This window comes from Sinocyclocheilus anshuiensis, unplaced genomic scaffold, assembly GCF_001515605.1.
Source record: "Sinocyclocheilus anshuiensis isolate Anshui unplaced genomic scaffold, SAMN03320099.WGS_v1.1 scaffold3241, whole genome shotgun sequence".
NCBI classification, from domain to species: Eukaryota; Metazoa; Chordata; class Actinopteri; order Cypriniformes; family Cyprinidae; genus Sinocyclocheilus; species Sinocyclocheilus anshuiensis.
In genome coordinates, this window is record NW_015554224.1 from 24,998 (window position 1) to 40,758 (window position 15,761).

The following is a 15,761-nucleotide window of genomic DNA, read 5'->3' on the forward strand; positions in this document are numbered from 1 at the left end:
CTGCTTAAGAATAAGCGTGCACAAATTAGTGAGATTGTGTGAACTTAATTTGTTGTTTATGGAACCGCTTTAGCCCCGATTGATTTGTTAGGTTATTTCACGTCAGGTTTTGGACTTTAACCCCAGTTTTTCCTCAGGTCTCTGTAGTGTTGTTGTGATGTGTCATATTCACACGCAGCGGTGACGAGAGCACACTTGAGAAACAGTTTAGAGAGGAGAAATCAATCTACATATAAAATATTGGTCACAGATTATTGAGCACTTTCTAAACAATAAAAGTATAGCGCATCCACTAGTAATTATATATAAATAAATCGGTTTTTACCGATGCAAATATGTTAGAAACGATGCATCGCGATATAAATGCAAACTTGTACCGATACACACGTTTTAAACTGATGCATCGCATCGTTAACTTTTTATGCCGATGCACTGAGCGAATCGGGGAATCTTCCCATCCCTAGATTCCAGCATTCACACCTGGGGAAAAACAAACAAACGAACAATTAGATCCTGTTGACTTGGAGAGTACAAGACACGTCTGTGTGACATTCATTTTAAAGAGATGCTGATGTTTTATTGAAATTTTATTTCATTGAAGAGATACTGATGTTTTATACGCTGCTGGACAGACAAACCAGTACCTGAGAGAAGGAGAGGGAAGAAGATGGATACAAAACAGGGGCCATTTACTCCTTTTCAAATACTCTCACCACTCATTTTGTACTTACTTTTTTACTTCTTGTGAACTGATCAATTTTCTGCAGCTGGGAAATACCCAGTGTTTAGGAATTATTTTAATGCGAATAAGGCAAGATTGGTGAAACTTTTTAACTGAACAAAAACCTGATGCACAGACCAACATGTCCCCTACTTCTGGCTCACGACACTAGCGCCACTGTTGACCATCATTATCAAATGCTGCAGCTGGTTTTGGAGCAGAGAAATACTTGCCAATCAGTTCTAATGATGCATTTCTTAAAAAAGTTTGTAGCACATGCCAATTAGTTGTCAAAAAGTGGCACATCTGGTATCACTCGTTCCAGAAAAGGTGAAGTACTGTCCCTTTCAGTCCAAAGTATAAAATCACAGTAAGGTTTGTCAGTAACAAATAACTGCATTTGTACTTGATAATAATAGGCATGGTCCCGCTTCCGTCTGATGCTTCCACACTCATCGTTTTCAAGGCAAAAGTTTGGAGCAGGCAAGAGTTTGCCGCCTCGTTTACAGAGAGGTCCTTGGCACAAAATGGGCACTTACGGTGTGTTCACACTTGTAGTTCGGTTCGTTTGGTTCATTTGGTCCGGACCAAAAAGGAAAATTATACATTTGCTCCTGGTCCGCTTAGCGTTCACATTGGCATTTTTGGCAGCGAACCTAAAGGCATAGTGATACGTTCACAACCTGATTGGTCGGCTTGAATGACGTATATATCGTGACAGAACTCAACGAACACCCCAAACAAAAGGTGCATTAGACTTAAAGCGGCGCTGCGATATCAATGCACCCATTAACCGATCGGTCTGCTCAGCGCCGCTTTAAGTCGAACACACCTAATGCCGTCTGCTGGACTAAGCGTGCTCATTCTTGCGTGTACATATAATTTTATTTTCACCACCTGTAAACTCACAAGGAGCTCATAAAAGGCACGTTACCTCATCGTTGCTCCACATTTGCCCTCTGCTCATTTTGTTTTGGTTACACCGCGTCGTCAAATCATGTCGCATAGCGTCGCATCTTGTCATTACTTCCTGTTTTTGGTTCGTTTAGAAGTATTTGGTCCGTGTTGCGTTCATATATCATTCGAACCTCACCAGAGTTCATTTGGAAGCAGACCGAGACCCATCTTTTCAGCGGTCTCAGTCCGCTTGTTTGGTGCGCACCAGGGTTCGGATGGTAGCGTTCACACTTACTTAAACGAACCGCACTAACAGAGCAATCGCACCAGGGTTCGTTTTAATCGAACCAAACACGACAAGTGTGAACACACCCTTAATTTCTATGATGCCTGAACCACAACAGCTGCAGGAAACATCCATCAGGTGAGGCCCCGATAAAAGGATGCGAAAGCGAAATCCGGAATCCAGCTGTTTCTACCAGAACATCCGAGTGTGAGAGGCGATGCTGCATTTCATAGTATTTTTGCGCCAACTCTTGATGCTTACATCCCCATTTAAAAACAACATAAAATGTGTTTAGATAACTATTAAGCCCTGTTCACACCGATAACGATAACTATAAAGATAACTATAAAGATAACGATATTAGCGTCCACACCAGCGAACAATATCGTCTGTTTATTCTAAGTGCACATGCGTCTGCCGCTTTAAATTCTAGTTGTGGTGTGGACTCTGCTATTCTTTAATATGGAGAACTATTTTTAGGACTATATCTTTATCGTTATCTTTATAGTTATCGTTCTTGGTGTGAACGGGGCTTTAGACAGTATTAATTAACATCAATGTATTAACATAAACAATTATCTCACAAGCCACAGGCTTTTGTGATTAAGCATTATTATACAACAACGAAATTCATTGTTTGAATCTGAGATTATCACACAAGCTCAACTGCTAACGCTCCTTCCATGCACGGTGCTCAACTGCTAGACTAACTTGTTGCCATATCTTGCCTTATTTTCTACACTTATAAATACCTGGTAACCTTAGTGGTAAAGCTATGAGACTTTGGGTAGCACATTTCTTCTTATCAGGGACACTGAGGGCTTTCTGACATCTCTCGTTGTGGCTGCTCTGAAGGTTGATGCTGTTATCCTACCACTCCTTTGATCAAACCAGATCCTGGACTGTGCTCGAGTCTCCTCCTCTCCAATATCACTCTGAAAATATGATGATTGAAACTGTTAGATAATTACATTTTTAGGAATATCCCTTTAATCCTAAATAATGATGTACCTGTTCTTTGGTCACACTTATATCTTCAAAGACTGCTTCTGCCCTGTCTTGTAACACTTCTAGGCTGACCTCTCTTGCCTGCTTGTCATAAAGAGTTGTGAGGGGTTCTGGTAGACCTAGCATAACAGTCTTTGGCACATAGGATGCTGCATATTCACTGACAACTGAGAGGACTGCTAGCTTTATGATCTGTCCATCTTGTGTACAGCAAAGGTTGCTGTAAAGCTGGGCTTGCTCGAGATGGGTCAGAGGTGGAAAAGGTGGTGGAATAGCAGAGTGGCCTTTGAAAGAGCTCTTTTTGCCTCATTGTGTATTGTTTAAAATTATGTCCTTGTCTTCCTGATATTTCACTCTTTTCAAAGATTCCTCACTTGTTGTGGACCACTTGCACTTCTTTGATGTCACTGCTATCTCTTCCTCGCTGTCGTTATGCTGCCAAATCCTGAGCAAGACTGCTGACACATGAGAGCAGCACTCATTTAGTCCAGTAGTAGTTTAGTCGAGTTTAAAAATTGCAGTGGGCTCCTAACACGACCCCATCCTTTCTGACCACCACCCATGGCTTCAATGGAGGGCCATTTAGTTGTTGGGATGTTTAACCTGTAAGATTAACCAATTTATTCCCACAACATTGACTGTAAAGAAAGTGTTCATTTATGAAGCTCTAAAAATGTTACTGAATGCTGTATTAGTGCATTTCCGGCAAATATGGAGAGAATAAAGTGGCTCAATTAAATTTGTTGTTTCACATGGTTATTGCAAAATGTCACATGACCAGAGCAGTTTAATTCTTGTTTGCACCATCAGTAGATGATGGCTGCATCAAAGCTCCAACACAAAAGGTTAGTAAAGTATGTTAACATAAAGACATTACAAAGATATTTGGTACACCTGACCCTCCTGGGGTCGAGGTGGCGCCGGCGGCAGCACTTGCAGATTTGAATGATAACAGCGAAAAGAACTTAAAATGCTCCTTCATACTTGACCGTACATATAAGAGTAATACAGCATTTAAATCTGTAAAAGGTATACTTGTATTTGTGTACACTCACAATATCAACAAAACATTGTGCTTTTGCAAAATAAAGAAAATAAACAGGGTGTGCTTTTAGCCGTCTCATTCTCCGCGCATATCTGTTTGAAACGCATCACTAAAATGAACTGAAACTCAGCGAATATTTGACACACACACATGAGAGATATATCTATAGAATTTATATATCTATTGGATTTTCCTCAGAAGAACTCGCCGGCTTGATATTCAGTGGAGGATATCATTTACACTAGTAAGTCTTTTTTTATTAGCCTACTTGCATTAGTTGTTATTGTGTTACTGTGACATAACTTGTACATATTTTACTAGTTACTTTTTCCAAACCATGATTCCTGACTAAATGTATAATCAAGTGAAACATTATGAAGATGAATTCACTGCATATAATGTCTCACAATGCCAGGAAGTTTTTTTTATGTTCTATAAAATAGACAGCAACGATATAAAAGTAATGCGAGTTATAATGTTAATATGTTGAATGTTTTATACTCGGTCATTGGCGTTCGCGATCGTCTGATGTGTAAACGTATCAAGTAAGCTGTAAATAAGTGATGCATCGACAGACATATACGGGCGTCCTTTCTTATCAGTGATGCAATTTATTTATCAGCTATGCATCTTCTGGTAATTGCTAACAACTATTTTAATTTTCGTTTAGGACTGTGGCTGCATCACTCGCATAATTGCACAAGAAAGGCACACGTGTCGTTCAGTTTTGAGTTCGCTGGAAAATCATACTGAGTAAGTGCACAGTATAGTAATTGTACTTTTATTATGCCTAGACTATATGGTAATATTATTTGATCCAGTTCTCAAAAGTCTTGTGAACAAATGTTCTGTATGTGTTTTATGGCCTTATTTCAGTGACTTTAAAATTGTAGTTTTTCACTAAGCATGCATAAACGTTGTTTTCTCAAAAACACAATCACATACATACATGCTGCTCACATATTATTGTAGCCCAGTTTGTGCTGATTACAGTGTTATTAAACTTTAGACATTCAAATGTTTGTAAGAAACTGAAAAAAGCACAAATGTCAGGGCATGTCAAAACTTTTCCAGGGCCCCAAAACACCCTCGGACCCTAGTGTCTAGTATTTATATATGAATTCACAATTATTCAGTATTGTTGAATGTGGTCATAGAATGATTAAATATATTGATGGCAACAATAGTTATTATAACAATTATTATTTTTTTTGTCTTTTATCTCTGTATTCCTATACGTGTTGTATAAGTGTTTTAATGTTTAATAGTAGCCCTAAAATGACATGAAACCTAAAGTGTGTTAAATAAATGGGCTGACATAGGCTATATAAGAATTTTCAGCATACACATTATCCCACCGCCGGTCACAATTGTGACCGAACATAAAACACAATTTTTTCACACACTTTTCCATCAAAAAATTCAAAAAGTAATTATTGATTATTTCAAGGGGCAACTAATGACACTTCATTTGGATATTTTCATGTCTGGCAAAAATTTGGGATTAAACAGGTTAAGATTACATGACATTTATGATGTCTACTGTACTCTCAGTGATATAGCTGTGCTGGCTACCTACAAACAAGGACAGCTAGGGTCGATTACGTTAGCTAAAAACACAGTTGACTTACCCTTCCAATGACGACAAAGCAGGTTTTAGCCGGCAGACTCCAAAGTTGAATATTCATCACAAAATTAGATTGCGTCCATTTGTAACCCTCCAGGCTTTTGTAGGCTTTTAAGGAGTCTCCGGAGTAGGACGAGGGAAAGTTGATTGTAGATATCAGGATACTGTAGGTCAGGAAAGCTATCCGTTCCTTTATTGATACACGTTAAAAGCACCCAGCGCACGCGCCGGTGAGATATGCTAGTCTCGTGAGTTTGTTTACAGGAGCAAGGAAGCAAAGTTTCCTTACTTTAGCAAAGGAAAGCTAGTCTCCTCTTGGCTTATATCGAAATCCTCCTACATTTTTCTTTGCAAAACCTCGCTTTGTGCTTCTGATTCATGACCGGCATTTTGTTTTGCAAAATGTTGTTTTGTCTCTCCATCGTGCTTCTGCGTTCGTCACGAATCACTGGAGTTACACTGCGCATACGTCCTACGTCGTCCGCCGAACGGCTTGCAAGTATGACAGTCAACAGAAGTGAGAAAAAAGTATTTATAACATCTTAAAAATTATTTTTCTTACAAAAACGCATCGATTCACTACAGGAGTCATTTATTCACCCCCTGGAGCTGTATGAGGCACGTTTTATTATGGCTGCGCTTTATTTGACTACTTTTGGACTGTTGAACAGAAACACCCGCCTACTCCCATTCAAACGCTTGGAAGAGCCAGGACAAATTTTAATATAACTCTGATTGCATTCGTCTGAAAGAAGAAAGTCATATACACCTAGGACGCTTTGAGGTTGAGTAAAATATGGTCTAATTTTCATTTTTGGGTGAACTAACCCTTTAAGTTTTGCTATGTACAGGTGTATGTCTTTTGAATTAAAGTGCGCAGTGAACTCTGTTGCACCATTCATTTCATATTCGCTCCCGGCTGTTCCTGCCTTCCAAGTATGGTTGACTAAACAGAATGGGTCATGTGACGTCCGGAGCTCTATATTCACACTTTTCAGTTTCATGTTTCCCTATTCTATTCAAACCGCTATTAAGAGCAATACGACCAAATCTAAGCCTTGAGACTATATGGTTTCCTCATGTCTATTTCTTGCTGTTACTCTATATTTACCAACAACTCTTTGAGTAAAATCATCTCCGTGTTATTTATACTTCCCATTGTGTCTGCCACCTATTCCCTCACATGTTGTTTGAGTAAACACTTCATTTCACTCTTACTATACTTTAACTGCATGTCTATTTCCTTTGTTGCTTCCTTTGCATTTTTGTCTGCCAACTCATTCCCTTGTACTCCTACCTGCACTGGTATCCAACAGAAAGCTACATAAATTCCCACCATCTGAATCCTATATATTGTTTGAAGAATCTCAATCAATATATCTGCTCTGCTCTCTGAATGACATGTTTTAATTGTAATTAAAGATGAACTTGAATCAGAACATATGAGAGTCCTCATTGGCTTATTTTCCTCCACCCATTGCAATGCCAGTAAAAATGCAATCATTTCAGCAGTGTATATTGACAAATTATCTGTGATACGTGTACTGACTTTGACATTAAATTCTGGGATACTGAATGCCAGGCATCAGAATATATTTGAACATAACCATAATCATTTTCATGAATGTACTTCAAATTCTAATGACAGCGGTCGCGGCAGCCCTTGTGTGAAGACCGAAGAGTGTAAAGACACAGACAAGGGACATAAGTATCGCTTTTGACTCAACCTCTTTTTTACACCTTTCTTCACTTCTGTTTCAGTTTTTATGACCAACTCTTACTATGCGTTTCCATATCACTACCACTCGCAAGCCACGCATCACACACTATAGGCAGCGCAATCCTAACAACCTGTGCACTTTGCCTATGTCTGCTAATTTGGGTTACCATCTCTGAGTATCAACAGCTCCTTTGAATCACAATCAGCCACTATTACCCACCCTCCTAAAATCCATTTTATAGTTGTTTATCGACCCCCAGGACCACTAGGTAACTTCGTGGAAGAATTAGATGTGCTGCTCTCAAACTTTCCTGAGGATGGTACTCCCCTAGTTATGCTTGGAGACTTCAACATCCACCTAGATAAACGTCCACCTAGATAATCTCAAGAGTGTGTTAACTACGGCTACTGACAAATCATGTAACCTGGACCTTCTTTACACACGACACTGCTCCACTGATCATATACTCGTTACTCCACTGCACACCTCGGATCACTTCGTCCTCACTCTTACAATGTAATGTCTACTGTAGGTTGAGATATTAACCACAAAGGGATTGTTGACCATTGAACTGTTGGGCTTATTGGAGTTTCACTCATTTCCATTTCTTTTACCACTCTATAGGTACTTCCCACCCAAAGCTTTTGATTTTCTTTCCTTTTTCCCAGACTGGTTTTAGATCTATCCTAGCTGGGCGTTCTTGATTATGTCCTCATTTACTGACCCAGTATCTTAGTGATAGTTTAATTCTTCTAAGTTCTAAAGGCATTTCTCTCATTTCAATTTGCAAGGCTGCAGTTGGTGTAGATCTCATCGCCCCGTACATAACCTTTTAACACACTATTAGCAGCAGATTGATACACTATACTCCCATAATCAAAAACAGATCGTATCAAACCCGTATATATACTTCTCAACGCCATCCTCTCAGCCCCCCACTCTTTCCCCACTAAACATCTCATTACATTCAGTGCTTTTTAGATTTATCTACAGTTTTTTTGAATGTGTATTTTAAACGTAAGTTTTTCATCAAACCATATACCCAGAAATTTAAAACATGATATTCTTTCTATTTCTTGACCATATAATTTCAATTCCACCTCTTTGTTAAACCTGCATTTTAAAAAGAATAAAGTTTTTGTATTTTCAATAGAAAATCTAAAACCCCACTTATATGACCATCTTTCTACTTCTGTGATTGCTTCTTGCACTTTTCTTACAATAAATTCTACATTCCTCCCTCATTTCCAGATTGCACCATCATCTGCATAAAGGGGAATTCTAATTATTTTTTCAATATTTAAAAACACATCATTAATCATAATAGAGAATAGTAAAGGACTAATATGCTTCCTTGAGGTGTTCCATTTTCTACATTTATCTCTGAAAAATGTTGCCCAATCTTTACTTGAATAGATCTTTCAAATAGAAAACCTTTAATCCATCTTATTTTCCCTTTAAGTCCTGCTTTTCTCACTTTATTAACTCTTCTTTCCATATCATATCATACATAGCTTTCTCGATGTCAAAAAATACTGCCACTACACTTTCTTTATTAGCCTGAGCTCTTCGTATTTCATGTTCCAAACATGCTGTAGGGTCCATAGTACATCTAAATCCACTTTGATAATTACAAATATTCCCTCGAGTTTCCATAAAATGTCAATCCCTGATTTATAATTTCTTTCATTACCTTATATAAGTGCAACGTAAGAAAAAATTGGCCTGTAATCATTTAACTTTTACCTTCTTTCCCAGCTTTACATACTGGAACTACAGCTTCTTTCCAGCAACCAGGTAGTTGTTGTCCCTTTTCCCCACACCTTATGTAACTCTAAAATAATACTTTGATGATTCACTTACATTTTTTTTACATTATATAGTATACTTGATATTTACACGGGGCTGATAACCTAGATATTAATTCACTATTTAATTAATAAAGAAGAGCTCGAATGTGACGTAATAAAACAAACAAGGTTTGTAAGGTCTGCAACCACTGATTAGAAAACTGCTTTAAAATTAACGATGTTCGCTTTGAATTAATTAAAATCGCTCTTTAAAGAGAAAGTGGGTGGCTCTGAAAAGAGCCTTTGGGTTTCAGAAACAGACTAGAATCTGTTTACTTGGTTTTGGCGGGTTTCTCGGTCTTCTTGGGCAGCAGCACGGCCTGGATGTTGGGCAGCACGCCGCCCTGAGCGATGGTCACTCCGCCCAGGAGTTTGTTCAGCTCCTCGTCGTTGCGCACCGCCAGCTGCAGGTGACGGGGGATGATACGGCTCTTCTTGTTGTCCCGAGCGGCGTTTCCAGCCAGCTCCAGAATCTCAGCCGTCAGATACTCGAGCACAGCGGCCAGATACACCGGAGCACCGGCACCGACCCGCTCGCCGTAGTTACCTTTGCGGAGAAGCCTGTGAACACGACCGACGGGGAACTGCAGCCCTGCTCTAGAGGAGCGAGTCTTAGCCTTCGCTCTGGTCTTACCACCGGTTTTACCTCTGCCACTCATTGTTGATTAGAAAAATCCTACTTTTACGAAGCAGAAATTATAAAGCTGTGAGCTTAGCTATACTGTTTATAAACGAGCGTGCCAGTCGCCCATTGGTTTAGAGCCTTGTAAATTTTAAACCAATCACTGAACTTCCCTCCAATACCCACCGCCAAAGCCACGCCCCCACAGTTCGCATTCTGATCGTGCTGCTCTTTACTAAACACATGACAGAAAACATTACAGATATTGTGATGGGGCTTGAATGAGTTTAAAATAATAATGAAAAAAAAAGTCAATACAAAAAAGCATTAATAAATAGTTTTTAACCTAATTAAATTTAGATCGATGATCCATTAAAGCTGTTCGTATTAATAAACGTTTATAACTTTGAATAACTTTCTAAATTCAGTCTGCATGTATAACATTGTGTCGAGGTAAACTCAGATGCAGTCTTACAGTAATTTATTTCCACAATAGTCAAACTGCGGTCTTTCTTTAGAGTTAGTGGGGTGGCTCTGAAAAGAGCCGTTGGGGAGTAAAACATATTTATTTCTTCTTGGGGGCTGCCTTTTTGGGTTTTGCTGCCTTGGGTTTGGCAGTCTTGGCTTTTTTGGGGCTCTTGGCTGCTTTCTTGGCCGCTGCTGGCTTCTTTGTCTTCTTGGGGCTCTTCGTCGCCTTCTTAGCGGCGGGTTTCTTGGCCTTTTTGGGCGATTTCTTAGCGGCGGGCCTCTTTGCCGCTGCGCTCTTTGGCTTCTTGGCAGCAGCGGGTTTCTTGGCCGCGGGCTTCTTAGCTTTAGGAGCCGCCTTCTTCGCCGGCTTCTTCTTGGTCTCAGTTTGGTTCTTGCTGAGCTTGAAGGAGCCGGAGGCGCCGGTCCCTTTGACCTGCAGCAGGGTGCCTTTAGTCACCAGGCTCTTGATGGCAAGCTTGACGCGGGAGTTGTTCTTCTCCACGTCGTAGCCGCCGGCATATATATATATATATATATCGAAGTGGTAATGGGCCGCCAGGACCAAAAAATGCCAGGGCCGATTTTTTTTGTCCCAGTCCAGCCCTGTCTGTGTCTTTAAAGTTTGAATAATTTATATTTTCTGATTTGTTTGTACAAATTGCTCTTTGTGTTACAGATCTATGGACTGTCTTGGTTTCTTTATTCTTGTTTATTATTTTTTGTTGAATTAAAAAAAAAGAAGAAAAAAAAGCCAACCAGATAACAGGTATGCAGAAGTCAGCACAGTTTAGATCAGGGATCGTCAATGTTTTTCAGGGTAAGGAACACTTGCACGACCGAGACATGGAGCAGAGCTCCCCGATATAAAATGTGTCAAGCAGAGCTAAGTATAAAGCATACGGCCTTCGATATCAATAGAAACTAAGCATATTATGATTAGCAATAAATTATATTATGTTATATGTACATTATGTTAAGACAGCAGATCAGAACTATTGTTGTTATACATGCATCACTGCTTGTATTAAAATTGAGATTTACTGTATGCATCATTCAATTTTATTTGTTGTAGATGTGTTTCGTACATCATAGCAGTGTCTGCCTGGCATGTTTTTACCCTTCTGCGATTTTTTATTATTTTTAATTATAACAATAGCAAACCCACAAGAGTGGTCAGGTGTAAATTTGTACTTTAACATTCAAAGTCTTACATGGACTAAGTAGCATACTTAATGTGGTGTGCTGAAAAGTAGCTAAATAAACCAGAAGACAATGCATTTACAGAACAGAATGTTATTTTAACAACATAAATGATTATAAACAGCAGCAAGTCATCTGTACATTTAAAACAGAAGATCCTAATCTATAACTAACTAATTGTTGCATAATGATATTGGAATATATAACAGTAAAGACCCCAACAGGCTAAGGTAAATAATGCTAAGCTGTCATCAGTACCAAGTTTATGAAACAGAAGCTTATTTTTATTGCAAAAATATATAGGAAAGTTATTTTTACACAGTAGACAAAAACTTTAATCTAAAACTAGCTAAGTAAAATGTTATATATTATAATATAATAAGATGTCAAGGCTTTTTACGGATGTTTAATCAAACATGAACTTCCTTAAAACCAGAAGATACCTAGGCTATGCTAATTAACCAGTCAGCCATGCATTGCTGTCTCTGATCTGATTTGTGCACCTCAGGTTAATTTTTAATTAACAATAGCAAACCCACAAGAGTGGTCAGGTGTTCATTTGCACTTTAAAATTCAAAGTCTTACATGGAATAAGTGGCGTACTTATTGTGGTGTAAATGGGTAAATTATGTGATGATAATCTGACAGATCCACACGGCAGCGTCCAGTGCACATTAAAACTAATCTATCAACTATCTATCATGGTTATTAAACAACCTTAAACCATGGTCTGCCTGAATACTCGATTCTGATTGGCTGGCAGGTATGCATTAAAGGTGACATATCATGAAAATCTTACTTTTCCAGGTTTTAAGTGCTATAATCAGGTCCCCGGTGTATCTACCAACCGTTTAGTACTCACATGCTGTGACAGCCGCTTTCTGTATGTGTGCTCTCAGAAAACCGTATATAAAAAGTTTAAACTCATATGGTTTAAAACGCATGATTTCAGCACGATAAACATGATAATCAGAACCAAAACAGATGTTTTTAGCAGGTCAGAGCTGTAAAGGCGCAACTCTATTCTGGAAAAGGGGGCGAGGAGCAGCAGCTCATTTGCATTTAAAGAGCCAGGCACGAAAAACAGCATGTTTCTGTTTCTGCTTCCACTTCAAAATGATATAATAAATGATCTGTGGAGTATTTTGAGCTGAACCTTCACAGACACATTCTAGGGACACCAGAGACTTGTATTACATATTGTAAAAAGGGGCATAATATGTCTCCTTTAAAACTCTTTAATGCACAGGAACTTCCAAGTCAGTTTAATCACCATTCTATATTAATGCGTTGCTTTAATTGATGCACACTAACCCACACACATCACTAGCACACAAACAAACACACACACACACACACGCACACAAACTTGTCAGCGCTTCCCCGCGACTTTTATTAATATAATAGTTTAGACACTAGATTGCTACATTATATTCCTCAGCAACGAGGTGTAAAATTGTTTTTGAAGTAACACAGCTGCATTGTTTTTAGAGACGCGCAGACAAAGGTAACGCACACACAACTGTCATCTCTCTCTTTCTCTCTTTCTCTCTTTCTCTCGATCGATCGATCAATAATTAATTCAAAGATTGTAATTCATTCAAACAAATGTTACATCTTACCGCACTATTTCATCTCTGTGTCTGATTTGAAGTGAGCAGAATGCTAGAGCTAATGAGCTGTAACTGACGAAAATAACCGTAATTTTTACCCTTCCGGTCAAATATTGCGCTGCGAAACATTAACAGCTTTAACTTGTAAATGGTGGCAAATGACCAAGGTATAAGCGGGATAATGCATGGCTAGCTGTGCATTAAACTCTTTTAATGCACTCCTTACTTAAACAACAACACAAATTACACTTATACCATGGTCTGTCTGAATACTGAATTCGATTGGCTGGCAGGTATGCAGTAAAACTGTTTAATGCACAGGTAGTTCTAAGTCAGTTTAATCACTGTTCCATATTAATGTGCTGCTTTAATTGATGTAAACAAACCCACACTCATCACTCGCAGGCACACACACAGCGAGGGAGGGAGAGAGAGACTCGGAGATCGCAGATTGTGCTGCGTGCATACACACAAACATGTTGTAAACGCTGCCCTGCAACTCTTATTAATAAAATGGCCTATGCTACATCGCTACATTATATTCCTCAGCAACAAGGTGTAAAATCTCTGTTCCCTTTCGATACTTTACTCGTACTGCGTCGCTAAGATGCGGTGGGGAAAACTCCTTTTCTCCGATTATTGAAGCCTTTTTCAATCACAGCAGTGCATCTGCACTGCCATTGGTTCAAAAGAATGAACAGAAATGAACCAATGACAGCGCGGCCGAGCCATGAGAATTGAAGTCGCCTTCGCCTGCAAGCTAATTCAGCCGCAGCTCTGTAGCAGCAAGATCAGCTCACTGCCTTCTCCACGCTCTCTGCTCGCCGCTTGCAGCTCGCCACCCACAGCTCGCCGCCCGTAGCTCGCCGCTCTCAAGCAGCACTGATCAGCGCGCCGCTTCACAGCACCGGATCAGATCGCCGATTTCAAGCAGATCTGCTCCCGCGTCACTCTCAAAGCAGCCCCAGTCAGCGCTTTGCTCACGAGCCGCCTACAGAGCGCCTGTGTTGGCACTTTCCTGCTTTGCGGTACTAAAAGAGCAAATTTCCTGCGACGTTGCAAATGTGCCAGGAGCCTGTGAGGAAAAAAACAGCGGAGTAGAGGATTACAGCGCTCGGATATGAGTGAGCTCACGTCGGCTCAAGTCCCGCGCACCTCACTCTCTCCACAAAGAGAGGGTTCCCCCATCTCGATCTCCCGCACAGACCAGCGTCCCTTTGCCATCGCGAGCAACCTGGTCTCGTTCGGGGGATCAGATAACGAGCCGCTTGATGACAGTATGTCCATAGCGGCCTCGGACGCTGAGGATTGGTCGGGCTCCGTTGCTGACCCCGCCCCCTTGCCGTTTGTGGAGCCGATCGACACCAGGGTTGGTACGAACACCGAGCTCATCCGTGTCCTATCAAAAGCCGTCGAGGAGCTTGGATAACCCCTCATCAGCTGCGCCCTTCTTCCCAGTGGTTCACAACGAGCTGACGAAGTCGTGGCACGCCCCCTACTCAGCTTGTTTACATTTCTCTGCCTCTCCCAACCGTCACTACGGTCGACGGCGCCGCGCAGAAGGGCTACGATAAGCTGACTTCTCTGCACGAAGCGGTGGGTGCACACCTCTGCCCCTCCGCTGCCATCGGATGGAAGGCAAAGGCTGTTCATTCTTCTAAGCCCTGCCAAACGACTTCAGCCCTCACTGGTCGTGCTTATACCTCGGCAGGCCAGGCTGCGTCTCCCACTGCGAGAGCATGAGTCTCGCCTCTTTGCGCTCACGGATAGCTTTATTTTCAGAGAGCGACTCCACCTCTCACGGCCCCCCGTTTTCATCCTCCCAGGAGCCTGTGAGGAAAAAAACAGTGGGGTAGAGGATTACAGCGCTCGGATATGAGTGAGCTCACATCAGCTCAAGTCCCGCATACCTCACTCTCTCCACAAAGAGAGGTTTCCCCCGTCTCGTCCTCCCGCCCAGACCAGTGCCCCTCTGCCATCGCGAGCGACCTGGTCTCGTTCGGGGATCGTATGATGAGCCGCTTGATGACAGTATGTCCCTCGGACGCTGAGGATTGGTTGGGCTCCGTTGCTGACCGACGCCAGGGTTGGTACGGACACCGAGCTCATCCGTGTCCCATCAAAAGCCGTGGAGGAGCTCGGATTGGAGTGGTCTTCACCTGAAGAGCCCACTCGCAGCCGCCTGGACGAGTGGTTTCTGCCGGGACGCCGCCAGACCCCTCCTCAGCTGCGCCCTTCTTCCCAGTGGTTCACAACGAGCTGACAAAGTCGTGGCACGCCCCTTACTCAGCTCGTTTACGTTCCTCTGCCTCTCAAGCCCTCACTACGGTCGACGGTGCTGCGCAGAAGGGCTACGATAAGATGCCTCTTCTGTACGAAGCAGTGGCTGCACACCTCTGCCCCACCGCTGCCATCGGATGGAAGGCATGCGACACTTCCTGCCGAAGCGTTCCAGTTCTGCAACTGCTGCCAGTCGCCCCAAGCCTGTGCCGACTCAACAGCCAGCCAAGAATACGCCTCCTGCTGCTCAGCCCTCTGCACAGCCTGAGCCCAGGCAGTGCTCGCGCTCTGCAAAGCGCCATCCTTTCCCGAAGCACCAGGGACCCCAGCCCAAGATTGTGCTGGACCCTACGCCTCAGAAGCCGTCCTGATCCCTCAGGAAGGAAGAGGAGGGGGCCAAGTCTCGCTGCGGCCGGAACCCCC

The 15,761-nt window shown here is 41.6% G+C and overlaps 2 protein-coding genes across 2 annotated transcripts; both read right to left on the reverse strand.

The window, feature by feature from the left end:
* Window positions 1-9,344: 9,344 nt before the first annotated feature.
* Window positions 9,345-9,825, reverse strand: LOC107671220 (histone H2A-like). The gene has a single exon (XM_016464124.1). The coding sequence runs from the start codon at window positions 9,812-9,814 to the stop codon at window positions 9,428-9,430; it is 387 nt and encodes a 128-aa protein (XP_016319610.1). The 5' UTR covers window positions 9,815-9,825; the 3' UTR covers window positions 9,345-9,427.
* Window positions 9,826-10,342: 517 nt separating this feature from the next.
* LOC107671219 (histone H1-like) lies at window positions 10,343-10,765 on the reverse strand (the record flags this gene model as incomplete). Its single annotated transcript, XM_016464123.1, has 1 exon — window positions 10,343-10,765. A coding segment is annotated over one exon (423 nt), but the record flags the coding sequence as incomplete, so codon positions are not given.
* Window positions 10,766-15,761: the final 4,996 nt, after the last annotated feature.

Excerpts from the sequence above, each read along its gene's own strand:
- LOC107671220 (XM_016464124.1), bottom strand. The coding sequence starts at position 9,814 with ATGAGTGGCAGAGGTAAAACCGGTGGTAAGACCAGAGCGAAGGCTAAG.